Genomic DNA, 18,311 nt, shown 5'->3' on the forward strand with positions numbered 1-18,311 from the left:
AAAAAAAAAAAAAAAGAAAGCCCTCAAATTGAACCACAATCAAAGAAACTTAAAAAAAAAAAAAAATTAAGTTCCAGATCCAAATTTTAAAATGGTGGAAGAACCCAATCAAGTAGAGAACTGACACTGCAATATAGAACAAAATCTCGCAATAAGAAGTACTGCTAAATAATGTTCTACTTCAGTTAAATCTAAGAATCAATGTTAATTTCACTTCTCCTACCTACAAGTTAGCTGTTATACCAAAGACCAGCTCTTTTTAGGTTGAAAAACTGCCTATCACAAGCCACAATTTGAGCTTTATATATCCGCATGAACTAGGTAGTGGATTGTCTAATACTTGATTCCATGCAATTTAAGGATTCAATTTGCATACCCGTGAATTATATGAGTAGGAGACAAGTAATATATAATTGGATGAAGATAAAGAGAAGACAAGTAAAGTTAACACAAGAGACGTGTAAGGGGAAGCACATGAATTTACCATTTAATCAAGTGAAAAGTCCGAATAGTTACCTATCGAAGGCATATATTTGTCCCACAAAGAGCAGCAAGTGTCCAAATGAAACACCAATCATTGCAATGAAACGTAGGTAATGTCCACAGGTATACAGCTCCCTCGTTCATCCCCCATAATATAACATTACTCAAAGACATGAGATATGCCCCTCGATGGTGCAACACCACACCCTTTAGACTAGCTGTTGTTCCAGAAGTGTATCCCAAAACAATGCTCTGTCACTCATCCTGTGGCGGTTTCCAAGGAAATTCAGGGTCACCCATTTACAGGAACTTCTCGTATTCTATTGTTCCTTTTCCTAAAGCATATTTCAGTGTCTCTGGATCACAGCTTTCATCAGCTATGACAATTAGAAGTGGAGGCTTGAAATCACTTTTGCTTTTGTCTCCTCTGCCAAGGGAAAGAATTCTTGGTCCACCATTACAACTGCAGATAATGAATGCCCTAGAAGAAAAGCAATTGTTAATACATTCAAACGAATATTGACAGGATTTATGACAGCTCCAGCCATTGGAACTCCAAAATGAGCTTCATACATAGCTGTGATATTTGGTGCAATTACGGCCACCTACCAATGTTGGGAAAATAATAATAAGCTGCCAAGTTTCAACAAGTTCTAAAACAAATTGCACAAGTGAACAAGTACCTCACATAAATATATATTATACATGGCAAAACCATTATTCATTATTTTGCAGTTTGTAGTTTAATCTTTTAGCCACCACATAGTTTCTTTCTTGTACTTTACTCTACAAAATATATCTTGTTATATTCAATATTAGAGAAACTTAAACATACATTTTTCATTGGTAAGAAAATTTGGTCTTGGTGACAAGGAAAAATCCTTCTTAAACAACAAAAAAATGCACTGAGATGCACAACAGATATTCAAGATTATGATATTTTTAGCTTCCACAATCACCAGAGGAGTTGGCAGTGAGACATGTTTGGCTCTGATGGATTTCAGATCAGACCAAGACTGCCTAAGTTACATTCAAAGCAAACTTTGATATCGTTACCTAGACAAACGAGTATTCCGCCAATAAAATACAACACATGTTATGCAAAAATCGAAACTATCATTATGCCTGCACCAATGCCAATTGCTTTACAAAATAAGAGCCAGAAGATAATAGTGAAGATTAGAGATCTAATAAACTTAACTCCACCATAGCCTTTCCTGATCAGTGCGCAATTCAAGATAAGATCTATGATGATTTTAATTTGAATTTCATACATTTACTGATTAGGTTGTTGAGCTTCCAGTTGAAATAGAGACTTTTTTTTATTGATAATCATGGTTGATTAAAATATAAGCAGCCTAACTCAACTGATATTTCACAGATTCAATCAAGCTCACAAAAATGTAGTGTTGACTCAATACAATTAAAATGCTGAACTCAGGGAACAAAATGATATCTCGTTTGGGATTCTCAAATATATATCTGTTATGTCTTGGAGCACTGAATGGACAGTTTGAATTTGGAATTTAAAGAAATTTGGTTCAAAGTTTTAAAAACAATTTCTCCAATTCCAAATCCAAGTCGACCATTCGGTGCTCTCAAAGGCAACAATACCTTAATTTGCTAGAATATGTATTAATTTCCCTTAAATTAAAACATTTCAAAGTCAACGATTAAATTCTTAGCTTCTCTCAAACATCATATTTTCTCTTATCAAAGCTCGATCCCCCGACCAAAAAAATCTCCAATCCATCTTAACAAACTAAATAACTATGAATCTTGTATGAATATATTTCTATAAAAATTCGACATAAAAATGAGCGAGAAAATCAATTCTACCGCATAATTTAAATCTGAACAACTCCACAACATGGTCAAAATAGTAATTCAGTCAACAAATAAGTTATCAAATTGTATATACGAAACACGTAACTATGTTCGGTTGAGTTGCAAATAAATGTTATAGAAGACAATTTAATTATTCGAATCTTGTATTTTTCCTGAGTTTAATGAGCAACCAAACAGTAGGTGGAGCAAAATTTCAATTGAAGCAATGGAAGTACCGTGGAACCGATGCCGATGAAGCGGTTGGAGAGAGCAAAGGCCAATCGATGGCATCGCTGGTAAGTCTGGAGCCACGTGTAGTGCAGAGATCCATGGACCACAAATTTATAGTGGGGATGCACCAAAGTTGCTCTCTCCAAGAACCCAAGTGGTGTCTATGTCGAGAGACATAGACAATCTGCCGAAGAACCCAGCGAACCACGAAGCACTGACACCACTTTGGTTCTTGGAGATAGCAGCTCTGGTGCATCCCCACCGTAAATCTATGGTCCATGGGTCTCTGCACTACACGTGGCTCCAGACTTACCAGCGATGCCGTCGATTGGCCTCCGCTCTCTCCAACCGCTTCATCGGCATCGGTTCCACGGTACTTCAATTGCTTCAATTGAAATTTTGCTCCACCCTCTGTTTGGTTGCTCAGAAAACTCAGGAAAAATACAAGATTCGAATAATTAAATTGTCTTTTATAACATTTATTTGCAACTCAACCGAACATAGTTACGTGTTTTGTATATACAATTTGATGACTTATTTGTTGACTGAATTACTATTTTGACCATTTTGTGGAGTCGTTCAGATTTAAATTATATAGTAGAATTGATTTTCTCGCTCATTTTTATGTCGGATTTTTATAGAAATATATTCATACAAGATTCATAGTTATTTAGTTTGTTAAGATAGTTTGGAGATTTTTTTGGTTGGGGGATTGAGCTTTGATAATGAAAAATCTGATGTTTGAGAGAAGCTAAGAATTTAATCGTTGACTTTGAAATGTTTCAATTTGAGGGAAATTAATACATATTCTAGCAAATTAAGGTATTGTTGCCTTTGAGAGCACCGAATGGACGACTTGGACTTGGAATTGGAGAAAATGTATTTAAAACTTTGAACCAAATTTCTTTAAATTCCAAATCCAAACTGTCCATTCAGTGCTCCCAAACATAACAGATATATATTTGAGAATCCCAAACGAGATATCATTTTGTTCCCTGAGTTCAGCATTTTAATTATATTGAGTCAAAACTATATTTTTGTGAGCTTGATTGAAGCTGTGAAATATCAGTTGAGTTAGATTGCTTGTATTTTAATCAACCATGCTTATCAATAAAAAAAGTCTCCATTTCAACTGGAAGCTCAACAACCTAATCAGTAAATGTATGGAATTCAAATTGAAATCATCATAGATCTTACCTTGAACTGTGCGATGATCAGGAAAAACTATGGTGGAGCTAAGTTTATTAGATCTATAATCTTCACTATTATCTTATTGCTCTTATTTTGTAAAGCAATTGGCATTGGTGCAGGTATGTGTTGTATTTTATTAGCGGAATACTTGTTTGTCTAGGTAATGATATCAAAGTTTGCTTTCAATGCAACCTAGGCAGTTTTGGTCTAATCTGAAATCCACCAGAGCCAAACATGTCTCACTGCCAACTCTTCTGGTGACTGTGGAAGCTAAAAATATCATAATCTTGAATATCTGTTGTGCATCTCAGTACATTTTTTTGTTGTTTAAAAAGGATTTTTCCTTGTCACCAAGACCAAATTTTCTTACCAACGAAAATATGTATGTTTAAGTTTCTCTAATATTGAATATCACAGGATATATTTTGTAGAGTAAAGTACAAGAAAGAAACCATCCGGTGGCTAAAAGATTAAACTAAAAACTGCAAAATAATGAATAATGGTTTTTAATGAGTGCTAAAAAGTGCGTATTTAAACCCCTTAAACTTAGGCATTCTAATACCTTTATCTATCTTACTTTACCATTTTAGATTGATTTCGTATTATTTCCATTTTCAGGCACTTATCCTGAAAATAAGCTAACTCAGTTAAATAAGAGCTTAATTGAAGCAATTATGGGATTAAACAAAGAAATGAGTAAAGTGGAGAAAGAGGGAAGCAAATAAAGCCAAAGGTGGGAAGCAGTAAAGTTCGATCGATCCAAGTTCAAGGTTCGATCGATCTCAACACTTCAAGATAGATCCAAGCCTAGACCCAAAAGCATAAAGTCCAAAAGTTCGATCGATCCAACACCACCCTTCAATTGATCGAACACTTTTGTCCTTATTCAAATTATTGATCATATCCACAGCTGTACCACCCACTAACCACTTTTGTCCTTTTCCCATAAATATCTCTCCAAAATATCTTGGATTTATCTTTTCCTAAAAGGCTTAACCAGTTGGATCGATCCAGCCTAAGTTCGATAGATCTCAGCCAGTTCGATCGATCCAAGTCCAAGGTTCGATCAATCAAGCTTCCTCTAGTGCGAAAAAGTTAAAATTCTAGCTTGTGCAATCTGTCCTCTATCCAATCATTAGAGAATATTCTCTGCACGACCCCAGCTCATTTTGTGTACCACTTGACCTACCTATAAAAGGAATATGATGCACTTTTTGAGCATAGATGGACTATTCTAGGGTTTAATCTCTTGAGATGAAGCTTAGAGGAGGAAGAGGCTAGAGACACCATTGGAGTTCTTCATCAACAAGGAGCAGATTTCAACCATGGAATTAGCCCTTGAGGGTTGGAGCAACATCACCATGAGTGGCTCGACATCCTCTTGGGGCTAGAGTTAGCCCCAAGCATGCTTTCTACATCTTAATCTTGTGTATTATTGAGGGATTAGTATTGTAATTGATGTTTTGACACTTTGATATATATATAGATCTTGTTTATTCAATGATTTATGTGGTTTAATGCTTCTAATTGATCATTTCATTCTATCCATATGTCTATGTATGCTAGAAAAGATGTTCATGTGCTTGTCTCTAGATTTTGTGTTATTGATGCATGTCTATGTGTATTGATGCTATAGATTTAGAGATTATCAAAACATAGTGCTTAAAGGAATGCTTTTGTGATTTTCTTGATGGTTCATACTTATCTCTTGATGGATTGTGCCTCTCCCCTAGTTTATTTTCATGCTAGTAGTGTAGATGTAGTGTAGTGGTAGTGTAGTGTTAAATGGGAGGACAATTTATGTTTGTTGTTTGATGATCCAAGCTTTTGAATGCAAGTAGCATATGTCTCTATCCTTTTGTTGTATTTGGATTGTGAGCTTAATGAAATGATTAATGACTTGTTTTGATTTATTGTGCCTTTCACATGTTGTTTAGACAATATATGCTTCATTGCTTAGATATATTGTGCCTTTCACATGATATTTAGACAATACATGCTTAACTAGTCATCCTTGCTTGTTGAATCAACCAAACACACACACACCAATATTGCAACACACCATTTGCCCTCATTAATCACTTGTCAATGATATAGAAATGTATTGCTTTGTGGTGATCTCTAAACCCCAAGATCTCTCTCTCTTACTTACTCTTGATTGCATTCTTTGTTATCACTTAGTTTAATTTAGTTATTCTTTAATCAATCAACCAACCAAATGTTTGATCACTCGACCTACTAGCCCTAATAACAATTCCATGCATTACTCGATCCTCACAATCCATTGGGACGATTCCTACTCGCCCTAGCTATATTTTTAGTGAAAGGTAGTAGTGGCTTCTATAAATGTAAAGCTCTTGGCCCTCGCCTTAATGCACACTCTTCAAGCTTGACGGTGGTGCGGCATACACCGGCCAGTTTTGCCATATATAATATATATTTATACGAGGTACTTGTTCACTTGCGCAATTTGTTATACAACTTGTTGAAACTTGGCAGCTTACTGTTATTTTCCCAACATTGGCAGGTGGCCGTAATTGTACCAAATCTCCCAGCTATGTATGAAGCTCATTTTGGAGTTCCAATGGCTACAGCTGTTATAAATCTTGTTAATATTCGTCTGAATGCATCAACAATTGTTTTTCTTCTAGGGCATTCGTCATCTGCAGTTGTAATGGTGGACCAATAATTCTTTCCCTTAGCAGAGGAGGCTTTAAAAATTTGGGCAGACAAAAGCAGAAGTGATTTTAAGCCTCCACTTCTTATTGTCATAGCTGATGAAAACTATGATCTAGAGACACTGAAATATGCTTTAGGAAAAGGAGTAATAGAATACGAGAAATTCCTGGAAATGGGTGACCCTGAATTTCTTTGGAAACCGCCACGGGATGAGTGGCAAAGCATTACTTTGGGATACACTTCTGGAACAACAACTAGTCCAAAGGGTGTGGTGTTTCACCATCGACGGGCACATCTCATGTCTTTGAGTAAAGTTATATTATAGGGGATGAACAAGGGAGCTGTATACCTGTGGACATTACCCACGTTTCATTGCAATGATTGGTGTTTCATTTAGACACTTGTTGCTTTTTGTGGGACAAATATATGCCTTCGACAGGTAACTATTCGGACTTTTCACTTGATTAAATGGTAAATTCACGTGCTTCCCCTTACACATCTCTTGTGTTAACTTTACTTGTCTTCTCTTTATCTTCATCCAGTTATATATTACTTGTCTCCTACTCATATAATTCACGGGTATGCAAATTGAATCCTTAAATTGCATGGAATCAAGTATTAGACAATCCACTACCTAGTTCATGTGGATATATAAAGCTCGAATTGTGGCTTGTGATAGGCAATTTTTTAACCTAAAAAGAGCTGGTCTTTGGTATAACAGCTAGCTTGTAGGTGGGAGAAGTGAAATTATCATTGATTCTTAGATTTAACTGAAGTAGAACATTATTTACCAGTACTTCTTATTGCGAGATTTTGTTCTATGTTGTAGTGTCAGTTCTTTACTTGATTGGGTTCTTCCACCATTTTAAAATTTGGATCTGGAACATCATATTTTTTTTTTTTTAAGTTTCTTTGATTGTGGTTCAATTTGATGCTTTTTTTTTTTTTTTTTGCAGGTTATCATTTAATTCAATAAAATTTGCCTGTTTTAGCTCTATCACTAAGTACATTTAGATCTGCATTTACACAGGTAACAGTTAAGGCAGTTTATTCATCCATAGCGAAGCATGGTGTGACACATTTTTGCGCTGCACCTATTGTACTCAACAACGTAGTAAATGCTCCACAACATGAGACCATATTGCCCCTCCCCCATGTTGTCCGCGTAATGACAGCTGGTGCTGTGCCACCCCCTTCTGTTTTCTTTGGAATGAGCAAACTTGGCTTCCGTGTTACCCACACTCATGGCTTCTCAGAAACGTACGGCCTTTCCACTGTCTGTGCCTGGAAGCCTGAATGGGATACACTGCCTCCTGAAACTCAAGCTCGTCTTAATGCACGCCAAGGTGTTTGGTACATCTCCTTGGAGGGGCTGGATGTTGTTAGCACCAAAGACATGAAACCTATTCCTGCTGATGGAACTACCATTGGGGAGATTGTGATGCGGGGCAATGCTGTGATGAAAGGCTATTTGAAGAATCCTAAAGCCAATGAAGAGGCTTTTGCGAATGGCTGGTTTCATTCTGGCGATCTCGGTGTGAAGCATCCTGATGGGTATATAGAACTCAAAGACAGGTCAAAGGATATTACATCTCTGGAGGTGAAAACATCAGTAGTGTGGAGATCGAGAATACTATGCACTTACACCCAGCAATTCTGAAGGTATCTGTGGTGGCAAGGCCAGATGAGCAGTGGGGGTAGTCGCCTTGTGCTTTTGTGACATTGAAGCCTGGGGTTGACAAGTCTGATGAACATTGGTTGGCGGAAGATATAATGAAGTTCTGCCGGTCAAAGATGCTTGCATATTGAGTTCCAAAATTTATAGTGTTTGGACCACTGCCAAAAATTGCTACTGGGAATATACGAAAGCATCTGCTGAGGACCAAGGCAAAGGAGATGGGACCAGTTAAGGAGAGTAGGTTATGATCTTGAGATGGTATAACACAAAATAAAATGAGGCATATATGTGGTGCTTATTTTTTATTCTTCTTTAGTTTCAAAACCTTACTATTTTGTATAAAACATTTGCTTATGGGTTAATTTACAAACTTCTCTGCATATCATAGAAGCTTTTATCATAGTAACATGCTATAATGATATAATCGAAAGCAATGGATGAAATCATGAAAGCGAGAAGATTTTCACTTCCAATAGCATTGTACAATAATAGACTTTTGATACATTACTGGAATAAAATAATTTAGATGGGCTCCGCAAAAACCAGTTCTTATGGAAGTAAGTCAAAAAAGACTTCCATACAAATAAAACATATATTTTTTTTTTCGAGTTTATAATTAGGATTTATGGAATTGGTTTTGAGAGAATTCGGACATGCTTGGTTGACTTTTTTCAAGAAAAAAAATGTTTAGGTCACTATAACAACCCTTACTTTGACACGATGACCTAATTTATTTTATACTGAGGCACATGTGGAGAAATTAGAATGCTTTCGATATGCTTTGGTTGTAATTGTTGAGTTCTGACATTTTTTTTATTGTTGGGTAGACGCAGACTTTTACACTAAATCGAGTTGTACTTGTAACATTGTTATTTTGAAATTATGAAATAATATTTTCAGTTTGATTCTTTAATTGAGGTTGCAATAAGATTATTTTAGTGTTACATTATTATAAGAATTTATTATTATTTTAATTAGACAACAAAACTAAATTTAGATTTGGGTATTATTTCAATGAATATTAAAAAAGTTAAGATTGAGGCGAACAAACATAAAAGCTTAAACTCCTCACTTTACCACATCCCCATAATAATTATTTTCTAATCAATTGATTTTGCATCCTCATATTACTTAAAATTGGTAAATACTAAAAAAAATTATAATTTCAACTATAGCGAAGGAGTGAAAAGACTAATGAGTATCTAAAAATTTGGGGTTTTTTTTTTTTTTTTTTTTTTCTTTTCGAAATCGTAAATAAACAATATTCAAAGTAGATTAATATTTGTACATTAGGGATAAATTTAAGTGCTAATTCCATAAAATTTCTACTACTTTCAAGTTTTGACCATAAACTCCCAATATGTTTTAGAAAACCCCTCGCATTTTAAAAAAGTGATCAAATTGTCTAAATATTCATGCCTGGTTAACTCGGATGTGAAATGACAAATTTAACATTACCATTAAATGTTAAATTTAAAAATAAAAATATATTTTTTAAATTACAAAAATACCCTTTAAATATTTTCTTCACCGCCACCACCCCTCAAACTCACCCCTCTAAATTATTTTTGTAATTTAAAAAAAAAAAGAATTTATATTTTTAAATTTCACATTTGGGTTAACGGGTTGGATACGAATATTGAGGTAGATAACTTTTTAAAGCGTAAATTTTTTTAAAAATAGATTGGGAGTTTATGATCAAAATTTGAAAGCAGTTTGAGTTTTATAAAATTAGCCCTCAAAAAAAATTGTCCAAATAGGATATAAAGCCATAATCAAAATAAACTTTTTTTTTTTTTTTTTTGGGAAGGTAAATTGAACTTTATATATATAAAAATATGAGACATTACATAATGCATGGACACAGCCCACGAATTGTAGACGGCCCAATAAGCAAAGAGACCAACAATGAAAACAAAAAATAACACCTCAGGGTCCAGCCCATCACCTAGCGAACACATTCCTAGTCTAGGGTTTGTAGACTACTCATGTCTGAGCCGTAACTCATTCCGGTGCAAGGATAATTAGGGCGTGAAATCAGAGCGGCGCCCTAACTCAAACCATCTGGAGGCTCTGCCGGCGGCCGGATGAACGAAGCTGGGAGATTCCATTCAAGCATCACCCGTCTTGCCAATGGTGAGTCCCGTACCTGTTTCGATAGAAGCTTCTGCCTTATCATATCTATTACTAAACTTTTGTGTAGCGAGAAAAACCAGTCCGGTTCATTGACCGGTCCAAGTTATACACAGTTTTGCTAGTCGTCACTTCCTCAGCAGTTGCTCCAAGGGACATGAGAGGGTTTTCTTCTTTGGCTTCTAGGGCTTTACCTGCAATCCGAAACCAATCAGAAAAATTTCGCAACCCCAATTTTTGAAAATTTAACGGCTGTTGACCACAAACCTACCAACAACAACAACATCGAAGCTTCTTTTAGAGGTAAGTCTTCATTGAACTCTCAATTCAAAAACCCCAACTTGCCTTATATTACAAACGGTCACATTTCAGTTAATAAACACAAATTACATGAAAAACCAATCGACCATCAGTACATTTATCAGATACTTTCAAGTAAAGACTGGTTCTTGTTGCTAAACCATGAGTTTAAAGTGAAGCGGATCAGTTTGAATCATCAGTTAATTGTGAGTATTCTACAAAATCGGGAAAATCCATTGCATCCTTTGAAATTTTATATCTGGGTTTCGAATATCGACCCTGTATTCGCGAGAAATCAATCGATTAGGGGTGTCTTAGTTAATTCCCTTTATAGGAAAGGTCCGCTAGTCTTATCAATTGAGTTGATTCGAGATATTAGAAGCTCTGGGTGTCAGGTTACTGAAGATTTGTTTTGTATTTTGATTGGTAGTTGGGGGAGATTAGGGCTGGCAAAATACCGTGATGAAGTTTTCGGGCAAATTTCATATTTGGGTCTTAGTCCAACTACTAGGTTGTATAATGCAGTTATAGATGCAGTAGTGAAATCGAATTCACTTGATTTAGCTTATCTGAAATTTCAACAGATGCCGTCAGATAATTGCAATACTGATAGGTTTACATATAATATCCTCATTCATGGAGTTTGTAAGGCTGGTGTAGTGGACGAGGCAATGCGTTTGCTGAAAAAGATGGATGGTTTGGGATATTCACCCAATGTGTTTACTTATACGATACTAATTGATGGGTTTTGTAATGCAAAAAGGGTTGATGGAGCGTTTAGAATATTAGAGAAAATGTGGGAGCGAAATGTGAGTCCAAATGAAGCCACATATAGATCATTGGTTAATGGTGTGTTTCGTTGTCTATCCCCACAGAAAGCATTTCAGCTGTTATCTAGATTTGTGGAGGGGAAGCCGGTTTTGCCTAAAGTAGCTTGTGATACTATTTTGCATTGTCTTTCTAATAATTCTTTGCCGAGAGAGGCGGCGGAGTTTTTGAAAAAGGCTAGCGAGAGAGTTTATTTTCCTGACAGTTCAACATTTAATGTTACAATAACTTGTTTTATTAAGGGACTGGACCTTGAGGAAACGTGTAAGATACTCGATGGTTTTATTGATCGAGATGTGAAAGTGGGGTTTAATACTTTTCTTCTTCTCACTGAGGCTCTGTATAAGTCCGGACGAGATGAAGAAGGGACTCGGTATTCAAATAAGATAATTCAGGATGGACTTGTGGCAAATGTCTTCTCATATAACATAGCAATTGATTGCTTCTCCAAAGCTAAAATGATGGACAGAGCATTGGAGACCTTCAAAGGGATGCAACAAAGAAGTATTGCTCCTAACCTTGTCACTTTCAATACTCTAATTAGCGGGTTTTGCAAGACTGAGGAAGTAGGTAAGGCACGGGAGTTGTTGGAGATGCTCTTAGAACAGGGTTTCAGACCAGATATTTTCACTTTTAGTTCAATAATTGATGGCCTTTGTCGCGTGCGCCAGATCAAGGATGCTTTTGATTGTTTCACAGAAATGCCAGAGTGGGGCATCATTCCAAATGCTGTCACATATAATATTTTGATCCGCTCGTTATGTATTGTGGGGGATGTTGCCAAATCAATGAAACTTTTGAAACAGATGCAAGATGATGGAATAAGACCCGATATATTCTCTTTCAATGCTCTTATCCAAAGTTTCTGTAAAATGAATAAGATTGAGAAAGCCCAGAAGGTTCTTATAACCATGTTGACTTCAGATTTGAGTCTTGACAATTTTACTTATTGTGCTTTTATTAAGGCATTGTGTGAATCGGGGAGATTTGATGAAGCTACGAACTTGTTCTTCTCTATGGAAGCAAATGGATGTGTTCCTGATGCTTATACTTATCACTCATTGATTGATGCCCTAGTTCAGTCAACTTACTCTGAAGAGGCCAAGGATATAGTCAAGAAATGCAAAGAGAGGGGAATTATGTTATAACCCATCCTTATCTCATATAATGGGGTTTTCTTCACATTCTTATGATTTATATTCACGAGGTTGGGCTGCTAAGTAGAGCTTTTTGCTCTGAAAGTAGGTGGAGCTATCGATTACCAGGCTGCTATGTTGCCTGCTGCGTTGTGGAATCAGGTACATTTCAGGTACATAACACGAACTCCAATGGTTTCCACACTGAACTTTTTTAACCCCCCTTATTTCCTAGCTGTTTGCTGCATGCATTCCTGGTGGATATCCTTATACAGTTTCTGAATTTGGATAGTTAATAGTATGCAGTTAAAAATTCTTTTAATCTGCGCTATTTTTTTTTTTGTGTGTGTGTACCCTGGAGATTTCTTCATGTATAACTAGCTGAGTTTTTCTGAAGGAATTAATGATCTTATGTAAAAAGATAAATTTTGTTTTTTTTTATTTTTTAAGAAACTAATGTTTGATGTGACACAGGTCAGTTCTTGCAATTCCTTGGCTGATTTTTTCTAACTGAGTTGAGGTTTGTTTTGTTATTGGAATACCTATCATTTAGCCATGCCTGCAGAAAGATGAGTTCCAATTATAAATGCTTGCAATTCCTTATAAATTTCGCTGGCGTGGACTATGTTATTTTCATGATAAACTAATTTGAGATTCTGGTATTTTAGCGTTCCAGCATTTCCTGGCATGCCATTTGTTGGAATCAACTTTAAACTGAATAGTTGTGGTTGCTATAGCTATAACATCCCTTTATATGGAGCTTTTTAAAAATTTGAATCTCAACCCTTTCACCTTTTAAGTGAATTTTGCCATTGTGATCTAAGAATTAGTTGAAATCCTAGTGACACATGAGGGGAAAAAGAATGTTTGTGTGTGAGAGAGATAAAGGACATTAGTAAATCAAATATTCAATCATAAAGCTGTAAATCACTATTATACCAAAGCCATGTATATTTCTTGAACATAAGAAAAGAACTACTAGATAGTCAAACGACTCAAATCCGTGTCAGATACTATAACCCTAAAATAAGAAAATATTCCTAAAAATTACCCCTGGAAGTCTTTCGCCAATGCCTAAAATTTTTGCATATCGCGTGTCTCGTGGAGCGCATCATGATCAATATCATTGGTACATGTGAATAGTTGATTTAAAATGACTTCTAAGTATTGATACAAGCATACTGAATGGGACATTATGATTGACAAAAGAAGATTATTCCAATATTGAATAATTTGTAATAGCTCAACTCTGTAAGAAAAATCAGATGTTTGAATTATTTACTCTTCCACCTATCCCCTTCGAAGGGGAGTGCCTTAACCTACAACTCCTAAATTGGAGACTGTGCTGGTCGTTTCAGCTTTTTAAGATGAGTAATAGGCAGGGAAAAGGTGGTGCTCGAAACTGAAAAAAGCTAGAAGAAAAATGAAAATCAGCACCATTCCTATTATTTCCTACCCTTACGAGTGCTTATGTTGAAGGGCTAACGAAAGGGCAGCATATAATGTTGGAATAATGGAACAACATATACTAACTATTATTTAAGGAAGGATACTGGACCTTCTGATTGATTTTGAGCGTAAAAATGGTTGGTGGAGACTTGAAGTTGAAAGGAGTTATTGAAGAGGAGTGTATTGGAGGGTAATTAATGGTAATTTGGTGAATGTTTGGGAAGATCGATGAACATCAGACTCAGAAAATTCTAAATTGTTTTCTCAAATTCCTAATGATTCTCATAATTTTAGAGTAATTGATCTTATCGATAGGGATACAAACTGATAGAATGGAGATTTGGTAAATTATGTAATGAAAGAGGGGGATTGGTCTAGAAAGTATCAGCTTAACTGATTCACTAATGCAAGCTCTTCCAAATATATATGTGTCTATGTTCCAAAAAGAAGTCCAACTAGCCCTCAGTGGCTTTTGCAAGACATATTTCCTCTTCACAACTATTACTGAAAATGATTGATGTAAAAGTTATGATAATGCTTTCATTGGAAATTAACTAAAGCACCCCTTCCAACCAGCATGTCCGCAAGAGTACAAAAGTCTAACATTTAGCTCGAGTCAATTGGTAATTTCCTCACAACAGTTGCTGATATCTGTCATATTACATACAATCACAGATGGATAAGCGTTTTCAAGTTCATATCTACATCTACTTTGAACAATTCTAATTTATTTCCTTTTTTTTTCATTTGCAGTTTTTAGGGTTGATTATTGGACTGTGGCGGCGATGATAGGGTTCTGATTTCAGTGTATGTATATTCCGTTTTGATAAAGGACTACTTGAAATGTCAATTCTATCTTCCACAAATTGCCAAACCTGTTAAGTGCTAATGATGTAATATGAGCGAATAACTTTCTCAAACTTTACAAATGACATGTGCGAAAAAACATTAAAAAAATTAAATTCAAAATACTATAGATGCTAAATGTCTTTTGTAAAACATATTATCTGATTTAATGGTACCAAGATAAACCATTGAAAAAAATGAAAAACTATGATTTAAAACACATCATGAGATTGACTTGGCGTCTAGAAAAACCAACATGTATGACCTTTTACTTTCAAACAAAATTTGATCTTTGTTATATGGCATTCACCAAAGTACAAGTTATGTCAACCTTGCTAAAAAAATTAGGAGAGTAAAAACCAGAAGAATTCACCTGAGTTTCCTGAGATGCGCAGCATATGATGTGTAGTCCTGTTCCTTAGTTGTGTCTCTCTGTTTTCCTTGTAAAAAAAAAAAAAAAAGTATGAGATGTTGCATCAAGCATGTGTGGCCAGATTAAATAATGAATAGAAAAGGGTTATGCACTGCTCCATCAAAATTATTTCTTCATTTCGTTTTCCTTGAGTGCCCCATGCAATGATATGCAAATCTTGATTCATTTAATACACGCTCACGACCGGGAAACTTGAGTAATTGGATTTTAAGGCCAAAATGCAGCTTAGGGAAACATGGTAGTCAAATATCCAAGGCAAGCACAGGGTATGGTTCTAATAAAAGCCCATATGCTAGCCAAGCTGCCTAGGTGGTCATTCAGTATGGCCGCATGTCAAGCATATTATACCTGCCTGCATGTCAAGCATATTATACCTGATAATAGTACTAGCATTTCATTTACTCTAATACTATAAGCAATTTTAGTGTAATAAAATTGTTATAGATACAATATAGAAGCTATATGTTATAAGATCATAAAAATAATCAAGTGCATCAAAACCAATAGTTAATTGATGAAAATGCAACGGGAATACTAAGGCTACCCAATGTATATACTAGTGCGGTGCAAGCACTTCAAGGTGTAGCAATGTAGTGTTTATGATTGTTGTTATTATGTCATACTGTTATATGGCTACTCTATGAAGTAACTGAAGCGCGATATTTGAGCAGTGGAAGCTGCTAATTTAAAAGAAACCTACTAACCTCAAATCAACTAAATCCTCATATGCCCAGTGTTAAAAAATAATGCCCAGACACGATTCTGCACTACTAAACATGATGTAGTAGTGGTACTTTCAATTTTTTTGTAATTTAGTAATACGAACATGTAAAATGTTTTGAATACTTTATGTTGAAGGTTTGTAGTCACTTAAATTTTGCACTTTATGCATCATCACTTTACCTGCAGCTATTTGCTTAACTGATTCACTAATGCAAGCCCTTCCAAATGTTTATGTGTACCTATGTTCCAATAAGTAAGTCCAACTAGTCCTCAGTGGCTTATGCAAGTAATATTTCCTCTTCAAAAATTTTGCTTAGCAAAATCACTTCTTTCAACCAGGACGTCCACAAGAGTATAAAAGTCTTAAAATTTTGCTTGATGATATCTGTCACATTACATACAATCACAAACGGATAAGTGTTTGCAGGTTCACATCTACTGTGAACAATGCTAATTTATTTCCTTTTTCCCTTTTTCTGTTTGCAATTTTGCAGGGGTACTTGGTCTGATTGGCTGCTGGACAACAAGAGGTCTTAAACTGTATTTCTTTTTCTACAAAAACACTGTACATGATTGAGCAACAGGGGTTTACATGGTAGTTGTTTTTGGATCAACTGCAAATTTTTCCCTAAAACTCTGTACATGGCATGGCTGAGCAACAGGGTATGTAGATACAACAGTTAATTCAATTCTCGATATGTGCTGGTATGGCCTTGTGGGCATTTGTAGGAAATTGGTGTTGATATGGTAATTGTTAGGGCATGTTACATAATTTCTGCTGGAGTAGGGGTAAATAAAAGCTATGGATTGTGATCTGTTAGATCTGGTTCCATATTGCTAATGCTAATTTCTCATACGAATCTATAATTAGAATATTACTTAGTTTCTTCTCTGTTCAAAGTTGTAAATAAAGTTTATGCAGACAACTTTGTATAGTTATAAGTGGAGTACTAGTTGAATTAGGACTTTCAAGTCAAAAACTGTACCTAAGTATGAATTTTTGGCTCTTTTGGCACTATTACATTATTTCTTTATTTTTGGTGATTCCATGTTTTTGTGGATTGTGATCTGTTTGATTTGGTTCCATGTTGCCTTTGCTAATTATCATGGGAATCTGTCATTAGAGTATATACGATATAAGTTATGAGGGGAGTATTAGTAGAATTAGGACTTGCATTACTTGCTGCGTAATTGATTAATTTAAATCTCAATAATATATATGTATATATATTTTTTATAAAAAAAAAAAAAAAAAAAAAAAAAAAAGGATTAATGTGAGATTCTCAACTCACTTCCTACAGGTTAGGAGTTCGAATTTTCTTGGAGCCACCTGGAATAATTTATTATGCCAGTAATTGCACTTGCTCAGTGGTGAAATATGCAAGTTCATTTTGTAATTGAATGCTTAAGGCCGGTTAAATTATGAATGCATAGCATCTCACATAGCATGAAGAATCAAGGTGTGTGAGTGATGCATGATCCTATTTTGAGCTTCAAATGGTTTCACTGATTCTTTGCACTTTAATTCCTAGGACTCTCACCAACCTATCTACCCCATTGGTACGCATTGATGATCATTATGGCTTCTGAGACTTCCTTGCATCAATTCTGAGTTGCTTTGATGAAATTATTCAGAATGAGGTTCATTGCAACTTCAATGTCCTGGATGTGATCATTGTAGTGTGGACTTGATCTTTCTCTCTTAATGTGTTCCTTTTGATATATCATGAAACTCAATGTAGATATTAGTACATTGAACACTATAAATGGTTTTTTATCATCAAAAGTGCTAGATTACCCTTAGGATAAAGCTGTAGGGTCAACAAAGCATATTATACCTATTCACTAATGCAAGCCCTTCCAAATGTTTATGTGTATCTATGTTCTAATAAGAAGTCCAACTAGTCCTCAGTGGCTTATGCAAGTAATATTTCCTCTTCAAAAATTTTGCTTAGCAAAATCAGTTCTTCCAACCAGGACGTCCACAATAGTATAAAAGTCTTAAAATTTTGCTTGATGATATCTGTCACATTACATACAATCACAAACGGATTAGCGTTTGCAGGTTCATATCTACTGTGAAACAACGCTAATTTATTTCCTTTTTCCCTTTTTCTGTTTGCAATTTTGCAGGGGTACTTGGTCTGATTGGCTGCTGGACAACAAGAGGTCTTAAACTGTATTCTTTTTTCTACAAAAACACTGTACATGATTGAGCAACAGGGGTTGACATCGTAGTTGTTTTTGGATTTCGACTGCATTTTTTATTCCTAAAACTCTGTACATGGCATGGCTGAGCAACAGGGTATGTTGATAAAATATTTAATTCAATTCTGGATATGTGCTGGTATGGTTTTGTGGGCATTTGTAGGAA

General features: G+C 35.4%; 1 protein-coding gene and 2 pseudogenes across 1 annotated transcript; 2 read left to right on the forward strand and 1 right to left on the reverse strand.

The window, feature by feature from the left end:
* Positions 1 to 516: 516 nt before the first annotated feature.
* Positions 517 to 2,702, reverse strand: LOC132301261 (acetate--CoA ligase CCL3-like; annotated as a pseudogene).
* A 2-nt stretch (positions 2,703 to 2,704) lies between these two features.
* On the forward strand, positions 2,705 to 8,337 carry LOC132299900 (acetate--CoA ligase CCL3-like; annotated as a pseudogene).
* Positions 8,338 to 10,176: 1,839 nt separating this feature from the next.
* On the forward strand, positions 10,177 to 18,204 carry LOC132301262 (putative pentatricopeptide repeat-containing protein At3g16890, mitochondrial). The gene is made up of 5 exons (XM_059798530.1): positions 10,177 to 10,225; positions 10,385 to 12,659; positions 14,689 to 14,742; positions 16,432 to 16,600; positions 18,071 to 18,204. Exons 1-2 carry the CDS (start codon positions 10,177 to 10,179, stop codon positions 12,496 to 12,498), a joined length of 2,163 nt encoding a protein of 720 aa, XP_059654513.1. The 3' UTR covers positions 12,499 to 12,659; positions 14,689 to 14,742; positions 16,432 to 16,600; positions 18,071 to 18,204.
* The last annotated feature ends 107 nt before the right edge of the window (positions 18,205 to 18,311 follow it).

Source organism: Cornus florida, unplaced genomic scaffold (genome assembly GCF_030987335.1).
Source record: "Cornus florida cultivar Cherokee Brave unplaced genomic scaffold, ASM3098733v1 CherokeeBrave_3.0.0_Hap2_Chr03, whole genome shotgun sequence".
NCBI classification, from domain to species: domain Eukaryota; kingdom Viridiplantae; phylum Streptophyta; class Magnoliopsida; order Cornales; family Cornaceae; genus Cornus; species Cornus florida.

Excerpts from the sequence above, each read along its gene's own strand:
- LOC132301262 (XM_059798530.1), top strand. The coding sequence starts at position 10,177 with ATGAACGAAGCTGGGAGATTCCATTCAAGCATCACCCGTCTTGCCAAT. Across the intron at positions 10,226-10,384 it reads CATCACCCGTCTTGCCAATG|AGGGTTTTCTTCTTTGGCTT; the intron begins GTGAGTCCCGTA and ends AAGGGACATGAG.